Source organism: Humulus lupulus, chromosome 8 (genome assembly GCF_963169125.1).
Source record: "Humulus lupulus chromosome 8, drHumLupu1.1, whole genome shotgun sequence".
Lineage (NCBI taxonomy): Eukaryota > Viridiplantae > Streptophyta > Magnoliopsida > Rosales > Cannabaceae > Humulus > Humulus lupulus.
The window spans coordinates 57,653,171-57,669,257 of record NC_084800.1 but is presented as its reverse complement, the minus strand read 5'-3'; the positions used below and the strand labels follow the sequence as shown (position 1 = coordinate 57,669,257).

Genomic DNA, 16,087 nt, shown 5'->3' with positions numbered 1-16,087 from the left:
ATATTAAGCTACAAAATAATAATTGAAGACTAAGTGATTCAAGCGGTAAAGCTTAAATAGCCAAGTGATATTTACCATTTTCTTTTTTTGTCAGGATTTATTCTTCCTTTTCAGCTTAAAGCCGATATTTAATTAAAAAAAATGCATCCATCTTCTTCCAAGACCCCAAATCAGTTTAGAATAAACAAAATTACATTTATTAATAATTTCCAAAATTAATCCTAGTATACATTCAATAATCTAAATACATTAATTCATACATACCATAATAAACATTTTCATCAACCGGATTTTTTTTTAACAAATTTGATTTAATAAATAGACAACAATCTCTAATAAAAACATAATTTTTCAAACCTAGAAATTTGCAAAAAAATTCAATCCTAGATCTCACCTTGCGTCCTCATCGGGTCTCGATCTCGCCCAGCTCCTTGCGCCCCCATTGGATCTTGCCCTGGTCATTGAAGCTAGCCTAACTCCTTATGTCCCCATCGAATCTCGCTTTGGCCATCCAATCTTGCCCAACAGCTCCTTGTGTCCTCGTTAGAACGCGCCTAACCAACCACACGGAGATCTCACATCTTACCGCCCGATCTTCCTCTTCTTGGAAGCAATCAGACTCCCCAATCCATAAAAACCAGCCTCCTAAATCCATAAAGCAAGAAGAAAAAGTAATATGAGGAAATGTGAGTTTTAGTTTTAATAATAATGTTGTATTTGGAAATCCATCTTGTAATTATGATTGGGTGATGTTCGGAATAATTACTTAATTTTGATTGTTTGTCTCACTATATAATTACACAATAATTTTGTAATTGGACGTAATTGAGGGGTCCTAATTACATTATTTAATTCTCATAGCTCAATCGAGTGTAATTATATGTATAATTATTAATTATTATCAATTTTAAAATATATTTATTACATAATATTATTTTTTTGTTTAATTACTAATTGTTTTGACAAGTATGATAATAAGTAATTAACACTTGACATCCAAATACATTATATTTTAAAATATAGTGTAATCAACTAGATATGTAATTACTAGCCTAGTAATTAAACATGTCCGTTCCAACACATGCCCTAAATATTTAATTTAATTTATTTGTAGTTAATTTAATTAATTAAAATGATATTTAATAAATTTTTAGTTTTAGTTTAAGTTTTGATTTTGTTTAAATTTTAAGATAGTATTTTTAATAAATTTTTAGTTTTTTTCATTTTAAGTTAGCATTAAGGTTTTATTTAAATTATATTTAGTTGAAATTGGTATTTATTATATTTAAAATTAAATTTTATATAATTCTTTAATTTATTTTAAAATAATAATAAAAATTAATTAATTTCGACCATTATTTTTTACTAGATTTATAACAAATAATTGACTATAGTTACTTTTACTGTAAGAAAAAATAAATTTAGTATTTACATTTTTTAATGGTAACAACGCAGATATTTTAGTCCTAATATTTCTAAATATCATACTAAAAGTTGTATGAAAATAATATTCAAAATTATGAATTTATTTTATTAAATATTTTACATTTTCGTTTGGGGGAATCTCAGAAATATTTTTGTGGGGTTTGGTGGTAATGATTTGTCACTGCTGGTGGGTCCTTTTAGTTTGAGAAGTAGCTTTTTTTATTTAACTTTTTTTTTTTTCCATTTCGCTTTTTGCGGAAAGTGACCATTGACCGACCATACTCGAATTTCGTTCTCCAAAATTTTGGAAAATAATATACAAATTATTTGCACACATTCCCATTCCATCCACAAAATAAATAAATAAATAAATAAAAGAGAGAGAAAAAGAAAGAGCGGTGAATTGGAGTGGAGGGAGAGAAACCAAACTTATTCGAAAAATAAAAAATAAAAATTTTCGAAAAGGAAAAATCGAAAATAAAGCCAGAATCTTCGCACTAACCAATAATTAGGTATTCTTCTTCGACTCACAATTTCATAGATTTAGATTCCCCTTCCTTAACCCTAAAAAGAGATACAGTGAGACTCTTTTTCATCAGCATCGGCCATTGGGCATTGGTGATTGGCGGTGGTAGGAAACAATTCAATTTCATTACGTATTATTATATTATTCTTGTTCTTTTTATGTTTTCTTAGTTTTTTCTTGGATTGGAATTTTCATGAATATTCCCAATCAAACGTCATCCTTGACCCAACTTTTACCCTAAACCCTTGGGATTTTTCTCCACTCTCCATTTTCAATTTCTCGCATTCTTGGTTTGGCTTTTGTTTGATTCGCCAGAGGAAGGGAGCCCACCGCCACCCAGATCGTAACTTTTTGTTTTTTATGGGGTTACCGAATTGGGTTTCTTAGGGTTTAGTATGTGCTTGTGTTATGATGTTGAAGGTGGCGGTAATGGCGGCGTCGGCGCTGGTAGGGATTTCTGTGTGAGGCTTTCGTTATGTTGTTGTCGAAGAAACAAGGCATAGTTCGCTTCTTTTTCAAGGAGATGGCTGCTCTTGCAATTCGCAGCGACGTTTTTCTCAACAGAGGATTTCAAATCGACCCTTCTTATTCTTCTTCGGAGCAATCTTGCTTCACCAAGTTTCCACTTTCGACGCGTTATTATAGTAATACTACTGTGAGAGGTTGCTTTGATTCGGATTCTCTTAATAATAATAATCGAGATCCTCGTCGTCGTTCACTCCATACTAATAGTAGTAAAGCCAATAATGGGGCTCGTCTAAGCAGTGGCTTTGATCATCATAAGGCTCAATTCGTTCGTGATTTGGAATTGGAGGGCTTTTCTGCTTTGCAAGACGTCTGTGCCACCGATGCTCGTACCTTGGCCCCAAATGGTAGTGACGCAGCATCATATGGGCGTAGCAAGCTTCTTGGATTTCCTAACCATTCTTTGCCCCGTGAAAAATTTGCTGTTGCCGTTGACGTAGACGAGGGTATTTTTCTTGTCTAAGTTTTTTATTTTTTTTCCTTCTTTTGATTTGATATTTTGATTTTTTTTTCCTCGTTTACTTGTTACTGATTAATTTTTGTATGTCGATACAATTATACAAGTTTTGACTAGAGCTGTGAAAAGGTATATTTTGACGGTATTTTTAAAAGTCGACCTTTTGCACGTAATGTCTATCACCTCATTTGACAATTAATTGAAATGTGAAAAAGGGTATAGTAATCTTTGCTTTCTTTCTTTACCAGTTTATACTAGCTGTGTAGGTTGTAGTTATTTTTATTAGTTCTGTTAGTTGCTTCAAAGGCATGGGCTTCTAACTTATTATGTTTTTCTATCTGTCAGCGTGGTTTATAAGTGCCTGACACATAGTTTGTGCTCTTTTGCTTTTAGTTCTGGGAAACTTTGTATCGGCTCTGAACAGATTTATTGCGGACCGTTATTCTTCAAACCATTCAGTTTCGGAATACCATGTCTACGAGTTCTTCAAGGTATATCTTGTTGCCATCTCATTGGTATTCCATGGTTCATATTTTCTTGATATTACGGTATTTGACTTATTTACATTTTTAATTGCTGTCTTGTATGGTCTATTAAAGTTTCTTTAAAGATCCTCCCCTAAGAGACAAGAACAATATTTATTTTTTGCAGTTTGACTTGAGAAAATGTAGTATCAGTTGGAGTCAACTTCTTAATAACTTTATGAGGAGATTTTTTTTTCTTGTGCCTCGGTAATGAATATTACTGTGGATGAGCCTTTACGGTTATGGATGTATTCTTATTATGCAATCTATTTTTTGTGCTGCAGATATGGAACTGCTCCCGCAATGAAGGTATTATATTTTTTTCATTGTTTTGACTTATTTGAATTTTGAACTATGCACTGATTTTGTTAATGGACGATTGAACAGTTAGTCTAGTTTTCTAAATGTGTTACTAGTATCAAAGAAAAATACTATGGTCTACCGTGAAGTTGTTCATATAGTAATGATCTTTTGAACAATTATTTTTTAGCATACTTTTATTGGCCAACTGATTCTAGAACTACTATTTTGTTGTGACAGCTGATCTTCGCGTCCATGAATTCTTTAAGACGCCATATTTCAAGACTGGGATTCACCCTCTGCCAGGTGCTCAGAAAGCGATCCACAAGTTATCAAGATTCTGTAACCTTTCTGTTGTGACGTACGTATGGCTACAAATATTCTCATCTTTGGATATGAGTATGTATTAACTTGGTTGTTGTATATGTGTCTATAGGTCTAGGCAGAATGCCATTAAGGACCACACAATCGAGTGGATTGAGAAGCACTTTCCAGGACTGTTCCAGGAGATCCACTTTGGCAACCATTTTGCTCTCAATGGAGCTTCAAGGCCCAAGTCTGATATATGCAGGTTTATCTATTGCTTATGAACCGTTCTTGTGTGTGTGTTTTTCCTCATAATCCGAAACCTCTTGTTTTTCCTTATATTATTATGTAGTCCTCACAACACACATACATCGGTTTAGAATTTATGTGGTGTTAGACCCTTTTAGTTTTTGTTAGGATGCATATCTGGTTAATTTGAAGACTGTTCCTGTGCATGGCTAGTTAGTGGATTATGCCTACTGACACATTTGACTCGATTACCTTTATATGTCAGATCTTTAGGAGCAAAAGTTTTAATTGATGACAATCCTAGATACGCCATCGAATGTGCTAATGTTGGAATCAGGGTTCTACTTTTTGATTATGAGAACTCTTATCCTTGGTGCAAAAGCAATTCCATCGACAAACATCCCCTTGTGACCAAAGTTTATAACTGGGAAGAAGTGGAGCAACAACTTAACACACTGATTTTTCATTAGTAATATCAACAACTGAAAAGGATCCAGTAGACTTATAAAATGATTATCCACCGATTTTTATGCCCAGAAGCCTCTAGTGGATGCTCAAGAGTTTTGGGTGAAGCAGCTCTAAGAAGACAGTGGAAATAGAATGGTCCTGGATAGTTGGCTTAAGGAAATTATGATAACTAAATGGGATATTGAAGAAAATATTAGGGATGCCTCATTTTGGACGTGACAGAGATGTCATGTTATTGGAAAGTTAGTTGCATTTACTTCTATTAGTATCTTAATACATCTATTATTTGTTTGGGTCAGACAGATTTAATTGACTGGCCCGGTTGAAATGTACATATTCAATTGTTTACATTCATGAAAGGCTGCGATAATCAAAGCTCGTCCCCTTTATCGTTTGTGTAGTAACTAGAAGACGTGTAGCAGATAAAATGAGTCTGCAGCTGTCTTAGAGAATTTCAACTACATTGCTTATATTCTTCTGGTACAGAACTTTCATTGGGTGAACAAAGTTAGCTGTCCAATTTGATTCCTTTAGGAATGTAGTAGTTCATAACACATTCTGCCTCTGCAGCAATATAACGGGTAAAGGCAAACCAAAAATGGTAATGATGACCATAAAGAATAGAAGTCTCGAGAACTATATAGAATGAAATAGTTACGAGAGGGGGTTAACCACCTCAAGAAAAAAGGGTCCATATAGTTACCAGAGTGGTAACCTCTTCATGATCAAGAGAAAGATCCATGACTACCACTGCCCAGAGCCTATTGGCAGGACTCGTTAACAGCAGCTCCATTCACATGTCTAAAAACCCATCAAATAGACAAACTGTCAAACAAATCAGCCAAAGTTAACAAGTATACTGTATGAGAATACAGACTCCAGCCAAAGTTTACAAGTATGCAGGCTCTCCTCAAGTGAGCAAGTAACTGTGTAATGTCTACTCTGGAGAAGCCGTTTTCCAATTAAATCCCATGTTAATTGAAATTTTAAAAAGCTTTCACGTGATCTTTTGCCTCCAGCATCTGAGAAAATTATGCTTTAAAACAATGTGTTTGCGCTTCTACAATGAATGACTGGATGGAACTACTGGAACACATCAAACCACTACCCTCAAATAACACGATCATAAATAATAATGGTGTAGAAGTTTGAGACCTGGATGAGTTCGATGGACCAACACTGGTGAGTTTGGCGAGAAGATGGAGAATAGAGAAGGGTGACTGTATATGAGTATGATACTATAACTATATTAGTGACGGGCTCTACTTTCTGACTAATGGCAACTTCTTGTAACAATCTTAATATGACTAAAGAAATAAAGTTCACAACTAAGATTTACTAGTGGAGCAACAACCAAACAGATTGAGTTTTCGCATGTTATATAAACTTCTTGCAGCTATTTATGCTCAAAAGCTCTCTTGATGGATGCTCAAGAAAACTGTTCTGAGGAGAGATAGAGACGGCCAAAAGTGTCTTCGGTTATTCTTATTTTGGATGTGACGAAAAGATATTTACTGCATTTGAGTTGTGTATATATCTCAGTGCATATAATTTGGTTTGGCCGTGGATTATGTACTGGCTTATTATAAAAACTCAAATCATTTTGCTAATACTTGGATTACCCTTTATTTGAATAATTAGAGGTAAAACATCTACAAGAGGATTAGCCATGTGAGGTTACATTTCATACTCTCAGTAAATTAAAGATTTACAAAATAGAGTATGGTGAACTGGGAAGTCTGAAATCGCCCAATCTTCTGCATCACTCAGTCTTCTCTATCAGCTTGAAACCATAGGCTTGTAAGATATCCAATGCTGAGACATCAAAAACAACTTTAGTTAATTGTTCAAGTATCTTAAAAATGCTATATACCAGGTTTAGTGCAGAGGAACTAAGTCTTGGAAGAAAGAAAACCTTGTACTATAACACCAGCAAATTAGAACTAATAAAAACAAGTATATTGCCATTACCCGGTACATATACTTCAGGTTCAATAGGCCGTAAAACCCCTCTTGTCTTTATCTTATTTCCAAGTATGAGCTGCAATTATCATATTCAACAATTTATGTTAATTGTTAAAAAATATCAGTTTTGAGTATGTAGAGAAGACATAATTGAAGACTGTAAACAAGTACCAAAGCTCCAATGGCCGCAGGGATACCAACAGTGAGGGCCATGGCAGTAATGGTTTTTCCATTCTCAGTCCTTCCAAATTCCAATAAAGTGGCTATGTGTCTTTCAGTGTGCTGATCACCTGGGAAATCTACTTCCACTTCATGATGCAAAAGCACCATATCCTGACCATAGATTAAACAAGTTTCTCAGTTTTGTGAAATTGAAAAAGAACTTTTCCTCCAGAGAAAATTGTAAGAGCATCAAGAATCATCTTTTTTACGAGAAATTCTCCCTACTGATAATTATGAGCACAAGAAGTTGGATGACTAGAGTATGTAGTTTTGGTTTTTCTGATAAGATTAATTTACCTGTTCTGTGCTAGAGTAGGCTAACCTTTCCTCCATGCGGACACAGGAAACATCAAATGCACTTTGGCAGGAGGCATGAACTTCTGTTTCCTCGTTGAGTCCCAAGAATCTAAACCAGAAGATAACAACAATTATAGCCACTTAAATAGTGTTTATTAAATATTAAACCATTTTCATTTATCTAAAAGGAGAAAGTAAGTCATACACAAGAGACGTACATGATAGTTTTTGCTGTCTTTACTGCAATTTCTTTGTCTTTGCAATGTCCAAGACTGAGAATCCTTTCAGCAATGTCTTTTTCTCCTTTAAAAGAGCCATCGCCATTAACCTTGAGAAGCTCAAGCAGGAGAGTTCTGAATGTAGGTCTCTTCCCATCCTTAAGAAGGGGGTGAGATTCTGTGTTGAAAAGACCAATTCTTGCTAGTGTTCCCATTATCTCACCAAATCCTAAACAAAGTAACACTTCATAAGTTCCAGCGCACATCACATACCAAATGCTTTAGTTAATCTTCTATAGATTAACAATAACAAACTCTTAACTAAATCTAAATCTTGCCTTCATAGCGAAGTGTTCCACGAAATATGGTTGATGCTTCATTGGCTATTCCATACAACTCTCCATAAACTAAAGAATTACGATTTGGAAGACACTCCAATGCAAAAGCTGGAAGATTAGGTATCCGCAGTCTCTCAGCTGAATCATATAGATCTTCTCCTGCAAACATGTCATGTACTACAAATTTGAATATGAAATTGCATTTTGTATTTCCACAGTCAAAATATATGGGAAACTCTTAAGAGAAAGAAATATCTTAGTATCTTGTTCTTGTCTCAGCTGTGATTTTCCTTGGAAGTTTTCTCATTCCTAAAACTTACCATCAACATGAATGGTTTTTCCATCAGATGTATAGGTAGCAGGGTTTCGCCCAGCTCGAATAGCTCCTGCAGGATTCCAACTAAATAGTTGGTAATTTAGTAAGTAACTTCCACGATAAGCTTAAGGTTACAATTTGAATATTCAGTACTAGGATGCAACATCTCACTATAGATCAATACATGGAAATAGCTTCAACATCATGGGATACCTGAATTTGTATGCTAATGGATTATTTGCAGCTGCTGGTGAAGGGAGTCCCCCGCAGTAAGAATTAAATGACCTTATTTTCCCCTTACGAACGTGTGCTTGGTTAATCATTTTCATTGCCATCATATGATCTGAAACATGCAAACTCTCATCTTTACTAGTTGATTTTTACTATAGTTTAGTTATTTAGACTATAAATGGATCTATAATAAGGGCATTCCATTCATGCATTAGTAGAGAAGAGTACCTACCTATCCCTGGATCTAAGCCCATCTCACCCAGAATTGTTACACCAGCATTCTTTGCCTTTTCATCTAGCTTTGACACGGAATCATCAACATAGCTAGCAGTGACAAGATGCTTTTTAAGCTGCGTCCATTGACAAAAACAATGTATAAAAATTCCATGAAAATACAATAGAAAAGAAAACCACCCAATCGAGAAACTCATCGACGTAGAAGTTATCTTGCTAATATTTCTTCAAGATTTTAAACATAATTTTCTCACTGTAAACAATAATGAGATGCCTTAGTACCTCAAGGCATGCATTTGCTACAGTGATGTGGCAACTAGGAGGCAGTAGACTTATGACAACCTCAACCTGAATGAGAACAAAGCAAGAGGAATATCTCATTAAAATTGGAGATTCATATCATTTAAGGTTAAGGATCTTGGAGATGTTTACCTGAGAAATGTACTTGCAAAGGCTAACATGTTCCTGCACATCAAGCTGAACTGCTGTTGCATTTGGAATACCTTCAATGGTCTGCATCCATTACTTCGATTTCAGTCATTTACACTCATTTAAAAAAAGAATGAGATCTACGAGCACAAATAATGTCCAAGTAGATTCAAACTCAAGTAATATATAAAAAATGCTCACACTGAATTTTTTTACCAATGGCAGATGATAAATCAAAAAGATAATGAACAAATAAACAGAAAAAGTTACGTTCTCACCTCTTCAGCATCCTTAAGATAAAGAGAAGCAACAATCACATGAACATCATTTAGCTCTTCAAAATCATCTTGAAGACATGTTTTATACCATTGAGGTGATGAATTGCTTCCAATGGATGCTAGTAACTTCGCAGCTGGTTGACAGACCCGACCTGCTCCAAGAATTAGAACCCCAGTTTTCCTCTCTCTGCCATTTTCCTTTTCAGTTTCCATCTCCCGGACTTCACCAATTGTCAGTGAGAGCTTATTTGTTTGTTTATCTAAAAATCCATTGCTTTCATTTGGCTTGGCTATTGAAGTTAAAGAATCAATAATCTGATCTAGGTCTGCCTTATCATCTGCACCAACCTGTGCATATAAGACAATAAATTGAAGAAGACATGTCAACAAACTACAACTCTGCGTGAAAAAGATAATGCCTGTCATAATCAATCTGATTAAAAGTTTACTAACTTCAAGTTCTGAGTATGACGTAGCATTTGAACTCTGACCCACTTGACACTTGACCAAGTGGAAGGAGCCACCAGCAGCTTCAATAATATCTAAGGCCTCATTTATCAGAAATTGGTCAAATAGATGACCACTTAAGGATACCTGCCAATATTTTAACATGGTTGATCAGGATATGGAGTAAAACATTATTATTTTTCAAACTTGATAAGATGAAAGTAGAGAAAGCTGTAATCTAAGTAGGGGAACCAACCAGTATGTTGTATTTCTTCTTGTTGGATTGGAAACTTGCAGGATTCTCTGATATTTCTCTGCATTTTGAAAATGAAGAACCTCGTGATGTAACAAAAAATAAGAAATAATAACAGATGGAAATCCATTGACAGGAAAGATAACTAGAAGCCAAAACTCTCAGAATTGTAGCTACAAGTCTACAACGTTTGGAAAATTATTATCTTTGGGTGAATCGAGAAGCATATTAAAGATGCTTTTTCATTGAAGTCTATAAAATAGATAAAACCCAGTACTTGTAGGTAATATTGTGTTTGATGAGACCAAAATATCTATAAATATCCACTCAAGCTCTACTCAGTATCAGTGAAGAGAGAATTGAAGCTTACTCTGTATCCGATTTTCGCATACGAGGAATATATTCATACAAGGAAGTAAGCACTCCCCTATGGGCTATGCAAGCTCTCCTTAAGTGTGAAGGTAACTGTTTAATGTCTACTGTTGAAGCCAAATATCCCACAAATTCGGATAGTATATCTCCAAAGTGTTGAGAAGCCTGCAAATAATCACATCCAATGTCATTTTAAATCATCAGAAATTATCACCTCATATTTTCCTTGACAATATCTGACTTAAGTCATTTTATGCTTAAACAAAGGAATATGTTGATACTACCAAGTACCAATACAGAAGGATAGAATACTGCACCTCTTTTGCAAATTCAGTAGGAAGTATGTCAACAGATGAACATATCAAACCGCTACCCTCCAAGTCCTGATGGTATGAGTTATTACAAGGATCATATCTGAGAAACATGATTGCAAAAACATAGACTATTACATTATTGTCCCATGAATTTATCATAATTGATAAAATAGTCCTTGAATTATTTTTCTTACAAATTAAGCCATTTAATTTAAAAACATAGTAATTAATTTTACTTTATTAATTTAAAATTCTGGAATTGTCATCAATCACTCAAAAACCGTTGTACTTGAAATTTTTATATAATCTAGAGTAATAAAAACAACAAATACAGCAGAAAACTAGATATGTGCAACTTGAATTTTGTAACAGATCAACCAAACCTGAAAAAAGGTGAGTCAATGGAAGTTGTTTGATTGACACATTCGAGTGAACCGCCTATGTCACAAGTTATATCACAGAATCCAACGAGAGGGCATCCTTTCCTCATTAAATCTTGAAGCTGCTCATTAGTCACCAATCGAGGAAATCTTTTCTCCCAGTACATGCAATTCACTGCCCAAGAAAACATGCAAGTCTTAAGAACAAAATAAACATCATAAACCAAAGATGTTGCCCAGATAAAAAAAAAAGTCACAAGAAAAGAGGGCATAAGTCAACACCACTTGGATACATAATCAAGCCAAAAGAGCCAGTAATATGTCCTTAACAAGCAAGCCTATTGCAATGAACATACATGATATTGATACTAAACCATGCCTCCAAGAATAACAGCAAAAACAATCAACATAAACATGAAAAGAAATGTTAGGACTTTATCAGGAATGAAGGTGGAACACAGTTAGGATCAAGAGCGTACCAATTACAGACGCATACGGGGCGATTCTTTCATGGAAAACAGGGTCGTAGTGTTCTGGATGTGCATAGTAGTCAGCCTGACATACAGTGTAACAGCTTTGAGGCTAGTGAATGTTGACTTGTTAGGATTACTGAATTGTTAAGACTTATTTTTGAGTGTCCAATTGGAAACAGAGAAAATGTACCAGCACAATTCTGCTTAAGCTTATTATAGAGTATAGACTACATATTTTGTAGAGTCAATATGAGGATTGCCCAGAAATAAGATTTGAAGGTGTAGGACGTACTTTATCAAATGGTTTTTTTGAAACCTTATTTTCAACCATGGCTTGGCAAGTGACAACACAGCCATAAACTTGAAACACCCTATTTGATGCCCTTGCTGGTTGAGATGCATCCTTACCCTTACAAAATGAAACATATATAAATTACAAACCAAGAAATGAGCTTCTGACATGGTTTTATAAACATATTTCCATAAGAATATTAGAAACAAAGTAAGAGTCAATCATCATTGATTAATAATAATAATAATAATAATAAATAAAGCACAAATATAATAACCTGAAGCTTACCATATTAAATAGCTCTGGAAGCTTGTTTGGATCAACAAAACTATGAGGAAGAAGCTTAAATATCTCTTGTGCGCCATGCGAGACTACATAGCACAAAAAACATTTCAGAGTCAAGTTAATACCAAAGTCATAGGAGTTTGCAGTACAATTACTGTATAATCTACATGCTTGCACAAAAAAAAAATCCGTAATTATGAAATGTATCATAACAAGTCCTGACAATAAATTTGCATTATCACTATAGAATATTATGATTGCAATAGGTGGTGAAATGGGAGAAAGTTTCAATATTAAAAATACCATTCCCTGAGCCAGTAAATACAAAAACCAGAGGACAGATTCCTGCTGGCAATCCCTGAGATGCTATCTCTTCACCCACTGAAATTACTGCAGCTTTGGCCGCTGCCAAGGATGAATACATATAAGATGCACCCAAAGAAAGAAAAGGGGTTGAATATCCAAGACTCAGATACCCTGAAAACAAAAAACAAAAAAAGACAAAAGAAATGGTTAAGAAAAAAAACTTTGCCATCATCTTCAATAAGAATTTCCAGAATGTTTTCACTAAAGATGGTGCTTACGCAGTCCCAGCCCGTGTAAAAAGTCAACTAGGCCAGCTCTACCAGCAAACTTCCCAAATGCAAGTAACCTTGTCCCATGGTCCCCAACTATAAGCTCATAATCATATAATGATCCCCTTTCGGCTAGGATCTATATCCATACATCAAATTGTCAACACACAACAAAAGAGTCAATCAAAGTTATACCTATGATTTGAAGATATAAAACCATTGAGATACCTTATCTAATAATGGCATGTTTTCTTTCTGGGCCTTGTGAGTATGTGAGAAGAATGCATAAGCTTTATCAGGAAGAATCATCTCTATCTGCACCAAAACCAAACATGGCTTGTCAAACTTCTCAAATCTACTATAATATTCAAAGCAGAGCTTGTTGGTCTCAATCAAGTGCACTTTTCAGTGTAATAGCATGCACCATGAACTTTTTAGTGTAAAAAACAAAGACAACTTTTGTAAATATCTCCTGATATAGACTAATAGAGAATAGAATGAAATGAAATATGTCTACTATCTACTGTAGTTATCAACTATCAAATATTTTCCCAAATGACTTGTAAACATATTGATTGAAAGCAGAGAAAGATGGTCAATTAAAGCAAACCTTAGGCTGCTTAATGCCCAAGATGAGCCCGCAATCTGACAAGTCCTCTGATATTTCACAGCCAACATCCTGGTAAAGAGCATCATGGTGGATTCGTTTGGTGGATGGCTGCACAATTATGCGAGAAATACCAGTTTTGTCCTTGCCACCGTGAAGGAGCCGAGCACAATGAGATGGGGTCAGAGGTACCCTTCTCTCCCACTTGTTTGATGATTCTGAAAGAATCCCAACAACCCCATTTCCCAGCATGGCGCACCTTTGATTTTCCTGCTTTTAAATCTCTTTTTTAATTAGCATTATAAAAAAAAAAACACAGAGCTTGTTTATCAAGAATTCAACATTGATAGGCCTAATGCATGATTATATAATATAGATCAAGAAGAGATTATATGTGTAGTAGATCACTGTTTTACCCGTTTTCGAAATATACTGAATCTGGAATCGAATGAAGGATTAACTTTGGTTCTATGTATGTGCTGTAACTCCCAGATGTGACCCTTTTCGCTTCTTCAGCATATATTTAAGAAAATGTCTTCCTTTTCCCCTGTATGTGTGTGGAATATGGAGAGAGATGGGCCTTTTGGCAGTTTGTATAGTTGTTGTGAGGAGAAAATGGGATTAAATGAATGAAGGGTCAAATCACCAATGCTACGTACAGTCATCAAGAAGATGAAGACGAAATACATAAAGCATCTTCAGAGGTTGTCGTAAACCACTATGTAAATGTGTACACTGAACTCAATCGTGGCATGAAAATCAGAGAAAAATTGCAATTGGATAAACTCAACTTGTAAAGAAATAAATTAGACAGCTGGGGAAGTGTTTTCAGGATTATTAATTCACGATCACTATCATTTTATCATTGCTCCGAAATTTTTGTGAGTAAAATAAAATAAAAAAATAATGTGAGGATATTAAATTAGGAGAACGAAAACGACGGCTTCAAAATTCATGCACAAACGTCCACCTAGGATTGCGCCACGTGTGATCTCGTCGACAACTTTGTTTCTTTTTCTTTATCGAGATTTCGAAGTCGATGTCAATTGGAACAAGTAATCGTTTCTCTTTTTGTTACAATATTTCGTGAAAGGATTTAAATATTTGGTGAAAATTTCGTATTTTAATTAGAGCTTTTTTTTTAAAAAAAAAGTAGTGTTTAATTAATTAAATAAAAACACGTGTTTGTTTTGTTTATTAAAATATTAACTTTTAATAAATTATTAATTCTAATTATGTTTGATACGTGGCTTGATATAATTGGTTGGAATCCAATCACTAACTTTAGTCTTTAGATAACAAATTTGAATCATTTCTAAAGTGTTACTCACTGACAGGCGAGTAATTCACATTTTTCTTGTGACAAAATTCATATTTGTTTTGAATGTACTTTATAAGATGATATTTAGTTCGGGTAATAAAATTAGAAGAATGAGAATAAAAATAAAAATATAAATAGAATTTGATATAAATAAATAATATATATTATTTTGTCAAAAAAAAATTTATTTATTTGAATGGTCTCTCTTATGTTTTTAGGTGGAATAACGACACTCAAAATAAATAAAAAGACAATATAAATATTTTATAATTTAGATATTGTTGACGCCGTTTTTCGTCAACAGATAAAAGAAGAGCACAAAAACAATGAATGACAATGGCCAAACGAAACAAACAAATCAAACACACGGTTTTTTACGTGGTTCAGCAGTTAAATCTGCCTAGTCCACGAGTCTCTGTTATTAATCTTAAGATTATTTCTGAAAAATTCTTTAGCATGAATTCTCCAAAGTTTTCTCTCAAGGATCAGAATTTCGGTCATTTACAATGGTGCATGGCTTCTCTATTTATAGAGAAGGCTGCAGAATACTATCCCACATATTTTGGGTAGTTACTCTTTTGTGAATAAAATAAATGGCTTTAAATGCCTATAATCAGATATAAAAGGAAACGTCCCTGAAGACCAGGAAACGCATAACTGACCAAATAGTATCCCACGATTCTTTGGGATTTACATTAATAAATGAGGATTACATCTCATATTTATAACACTTGTAAATATTCAAGGTGATTATCGCGTATCTCTAAGGCTTTAGCATCTCAGGTCTCACGTCATTGTTCGAGCTAATGGCATCTCCCGAGATCACGCGTCTTTCGAGATCATACATACATCTAGCTCGAGACCCCCGATCCGAAGTCGTCCCCGAAGATGAGTGTGTTCTCAGAGCTACCTTTCGAGATCGAGATCGTTTCGAGCTCATATATTCGAGGTCATATATCGTACTTTGCAGGCTCGATATACAATCCTGGAGCATACTTCAATCCTTACGAGACCATTTGTTGCGAATCCAACTTTCGAGGTCATATTTATCATGGCTCGAAATCTGGGTATAACAGATATAAATATGCATTTTTAAATAGGATCATACTGTATTATTTATTAGTACCTAAAGATGTTAGATCATATTTAATAGAGTGCCATAAAAATCATGTAATGCTATATTTTAACACATTTTTAAAAATAATATATCTAATTATATATGAGACTTATTATGAGTATTGGAAATCATCACTCTTTAACAAATAATTTTTGTTAGATAATAATATGTTGCCTCAATGGAAATATATGAACCATTACAATTTTAGACAAAATAGTACAAATAAACAAAGATTAATTTAAATTACAAATAAAATAAGAAAAGAAGTAGAAGAAGAGAATAGAGAAATACAACTCTAAATAAAATACCACCTCTAATTAAAATACATTTTAATTCACAAAGA

General features: G+C 34.2%; 2 protein-coding genes across 3 annotated transcripts; one reads left to right on the top strand and one right to left on the bottom strand.

Moving 5' to 3' along the window:
- The first annotated feature begins 1,796 nt into the window (after positions 1 to 1,796).
- Positions 1,797 to 5,169, top strand: LOC133797370 (uncharacterized). The gene is made up of 6 exons (XM_062235249.1): positions 1,797 to 2,922; positions 3,327 to 3,424; positions 3,742 to 3,766; positions 3,998 to 4,118; positions 4,194 to 4,328; positions 4,578 to 5,169. Exons 1-6 carry the CDS (start codon positions 2,427 to 2,429, stop codon positions 4,780 to 4,782), a joined length of 1,080 nt encoding a protein of 359 aa, XP_062091233.1. The 5' UTR covers positions 1,797 to 2,426; the 3' UTR covers positions 4,783 to 5,169.
- Positions 5,170 to 6,381: 1,212 nt separating this feature from the next.
- LOC133797369 (alpha-aminoadipic semialdehyde synthase) lies at positions 6,382 to 14,118 on the bottom strand. 2 transcript variants are annotated; one of them, XM_062235247.1, is made up of 25 exons: positions 13,723 to 14,118; positions 13,310 to 13,579; positions 12,928 to 13,014; positions 12,709 to 12,838; positions 12,428 to 12,601; positions 12,128 to 12,210; positions 11,840 to 11,956; positions 11,554 to 11,629; positions 11,078 to 11,249; positions 10,698 to 10,794; positions 10,379 to 10,545; positions 10,012 to 10,069; positions 9,762 to 9,902; positions 9,309 to 9,656; positions 9,034 to 9,114; positions 8,884 to 8,949; positions 8,600 to 8,717; positions 8,350 to 8,479; positions 8,141 to 8,220; positions 7,821 to 7,979; positions 7,483 to 7,711; positions 7,265 to 7,373; positions 6,917 to 7,078; positions 6,752 to 6,821; positions 6,382 to 6,595 (listed from the first exon to the last, which is right to left on the bottom strand). In XM_062235247.1, the coding sequence occupies exons 2-25, from the start codon at positions 13,556 to 13,558 to the stop codon at positions 6,543 to 6,545; spliced, it is 3,156 nt and encodes a 1,051-aa protein (XP_062091231.1). In that variant the 5' UTR covers positions 13,559 to 13,579; positions 13,723 to 14,118; the 3' UTR covers positions 6,382 to 6,542. The 2 variants fall into 2 exon arrangements, with proteins under 2 accessions (XP_062091231.1, XP_062091230.1); XM_062235246.1 differs by having other exon boundaries at positions 13,310 to 13,576; positions 13,723 to 14,117.
- Positions 14,119 to 16,087: the final 1,969 nt, after the last annotated feature.

What these genes read in the sequence shown, in the direction of transcription:
- LOC133797370 (XM_062235249.1), top strand. Translation starts at nt 2,427, where the DNA reads ATGTTGTTGTCGAAGAAACAAGGCATAGTTCGCTTCTTTTTCAAGGAG. An exon ending in TGCCGTTGACGTAGACGAGG is followed by an intron (nt 2,923 to 3,326) that starts GTATTTTTCTTG and finishes TTTTGCTTTTAG; the next exon opens with TTCTGGGAAACTTTGTATCG. An exon ending in CCCAAGTCTGATATATGCAG is followed by an intron (nt 4,329 to 4,577) that starts GTTTATCTATTG and finishes TTTATATGTCAG; the next exon opens with ATCTTTAGGAGCAAAAGTTT.
- LOC133797369 (XM_062235247.1), bottom strand. Translation starts at nt 13,558, where the DNA reads ATGCTGGGAAATGGGGTTGTTGGGATTCTTTCAGAATCATCAAACAAG. An exon ending in CTGCGGCCATTGGAGCTTTG is followed by an intron (nt 6,822 to 6,916) that starts GTACTTGTTTAC and finishes TGATAATTGCAG; the next exon opens with CTCATACTTGGAAATAAGAT. An exon ending in ACCTGAAGTATATGTACCGG is followed by an intron (nt 6,596 to 6,751) that starts GTAATGGCAATA and finishes TTGATGTCTCAG; the next exon opens with CATTGGATATCTTACAAGCC.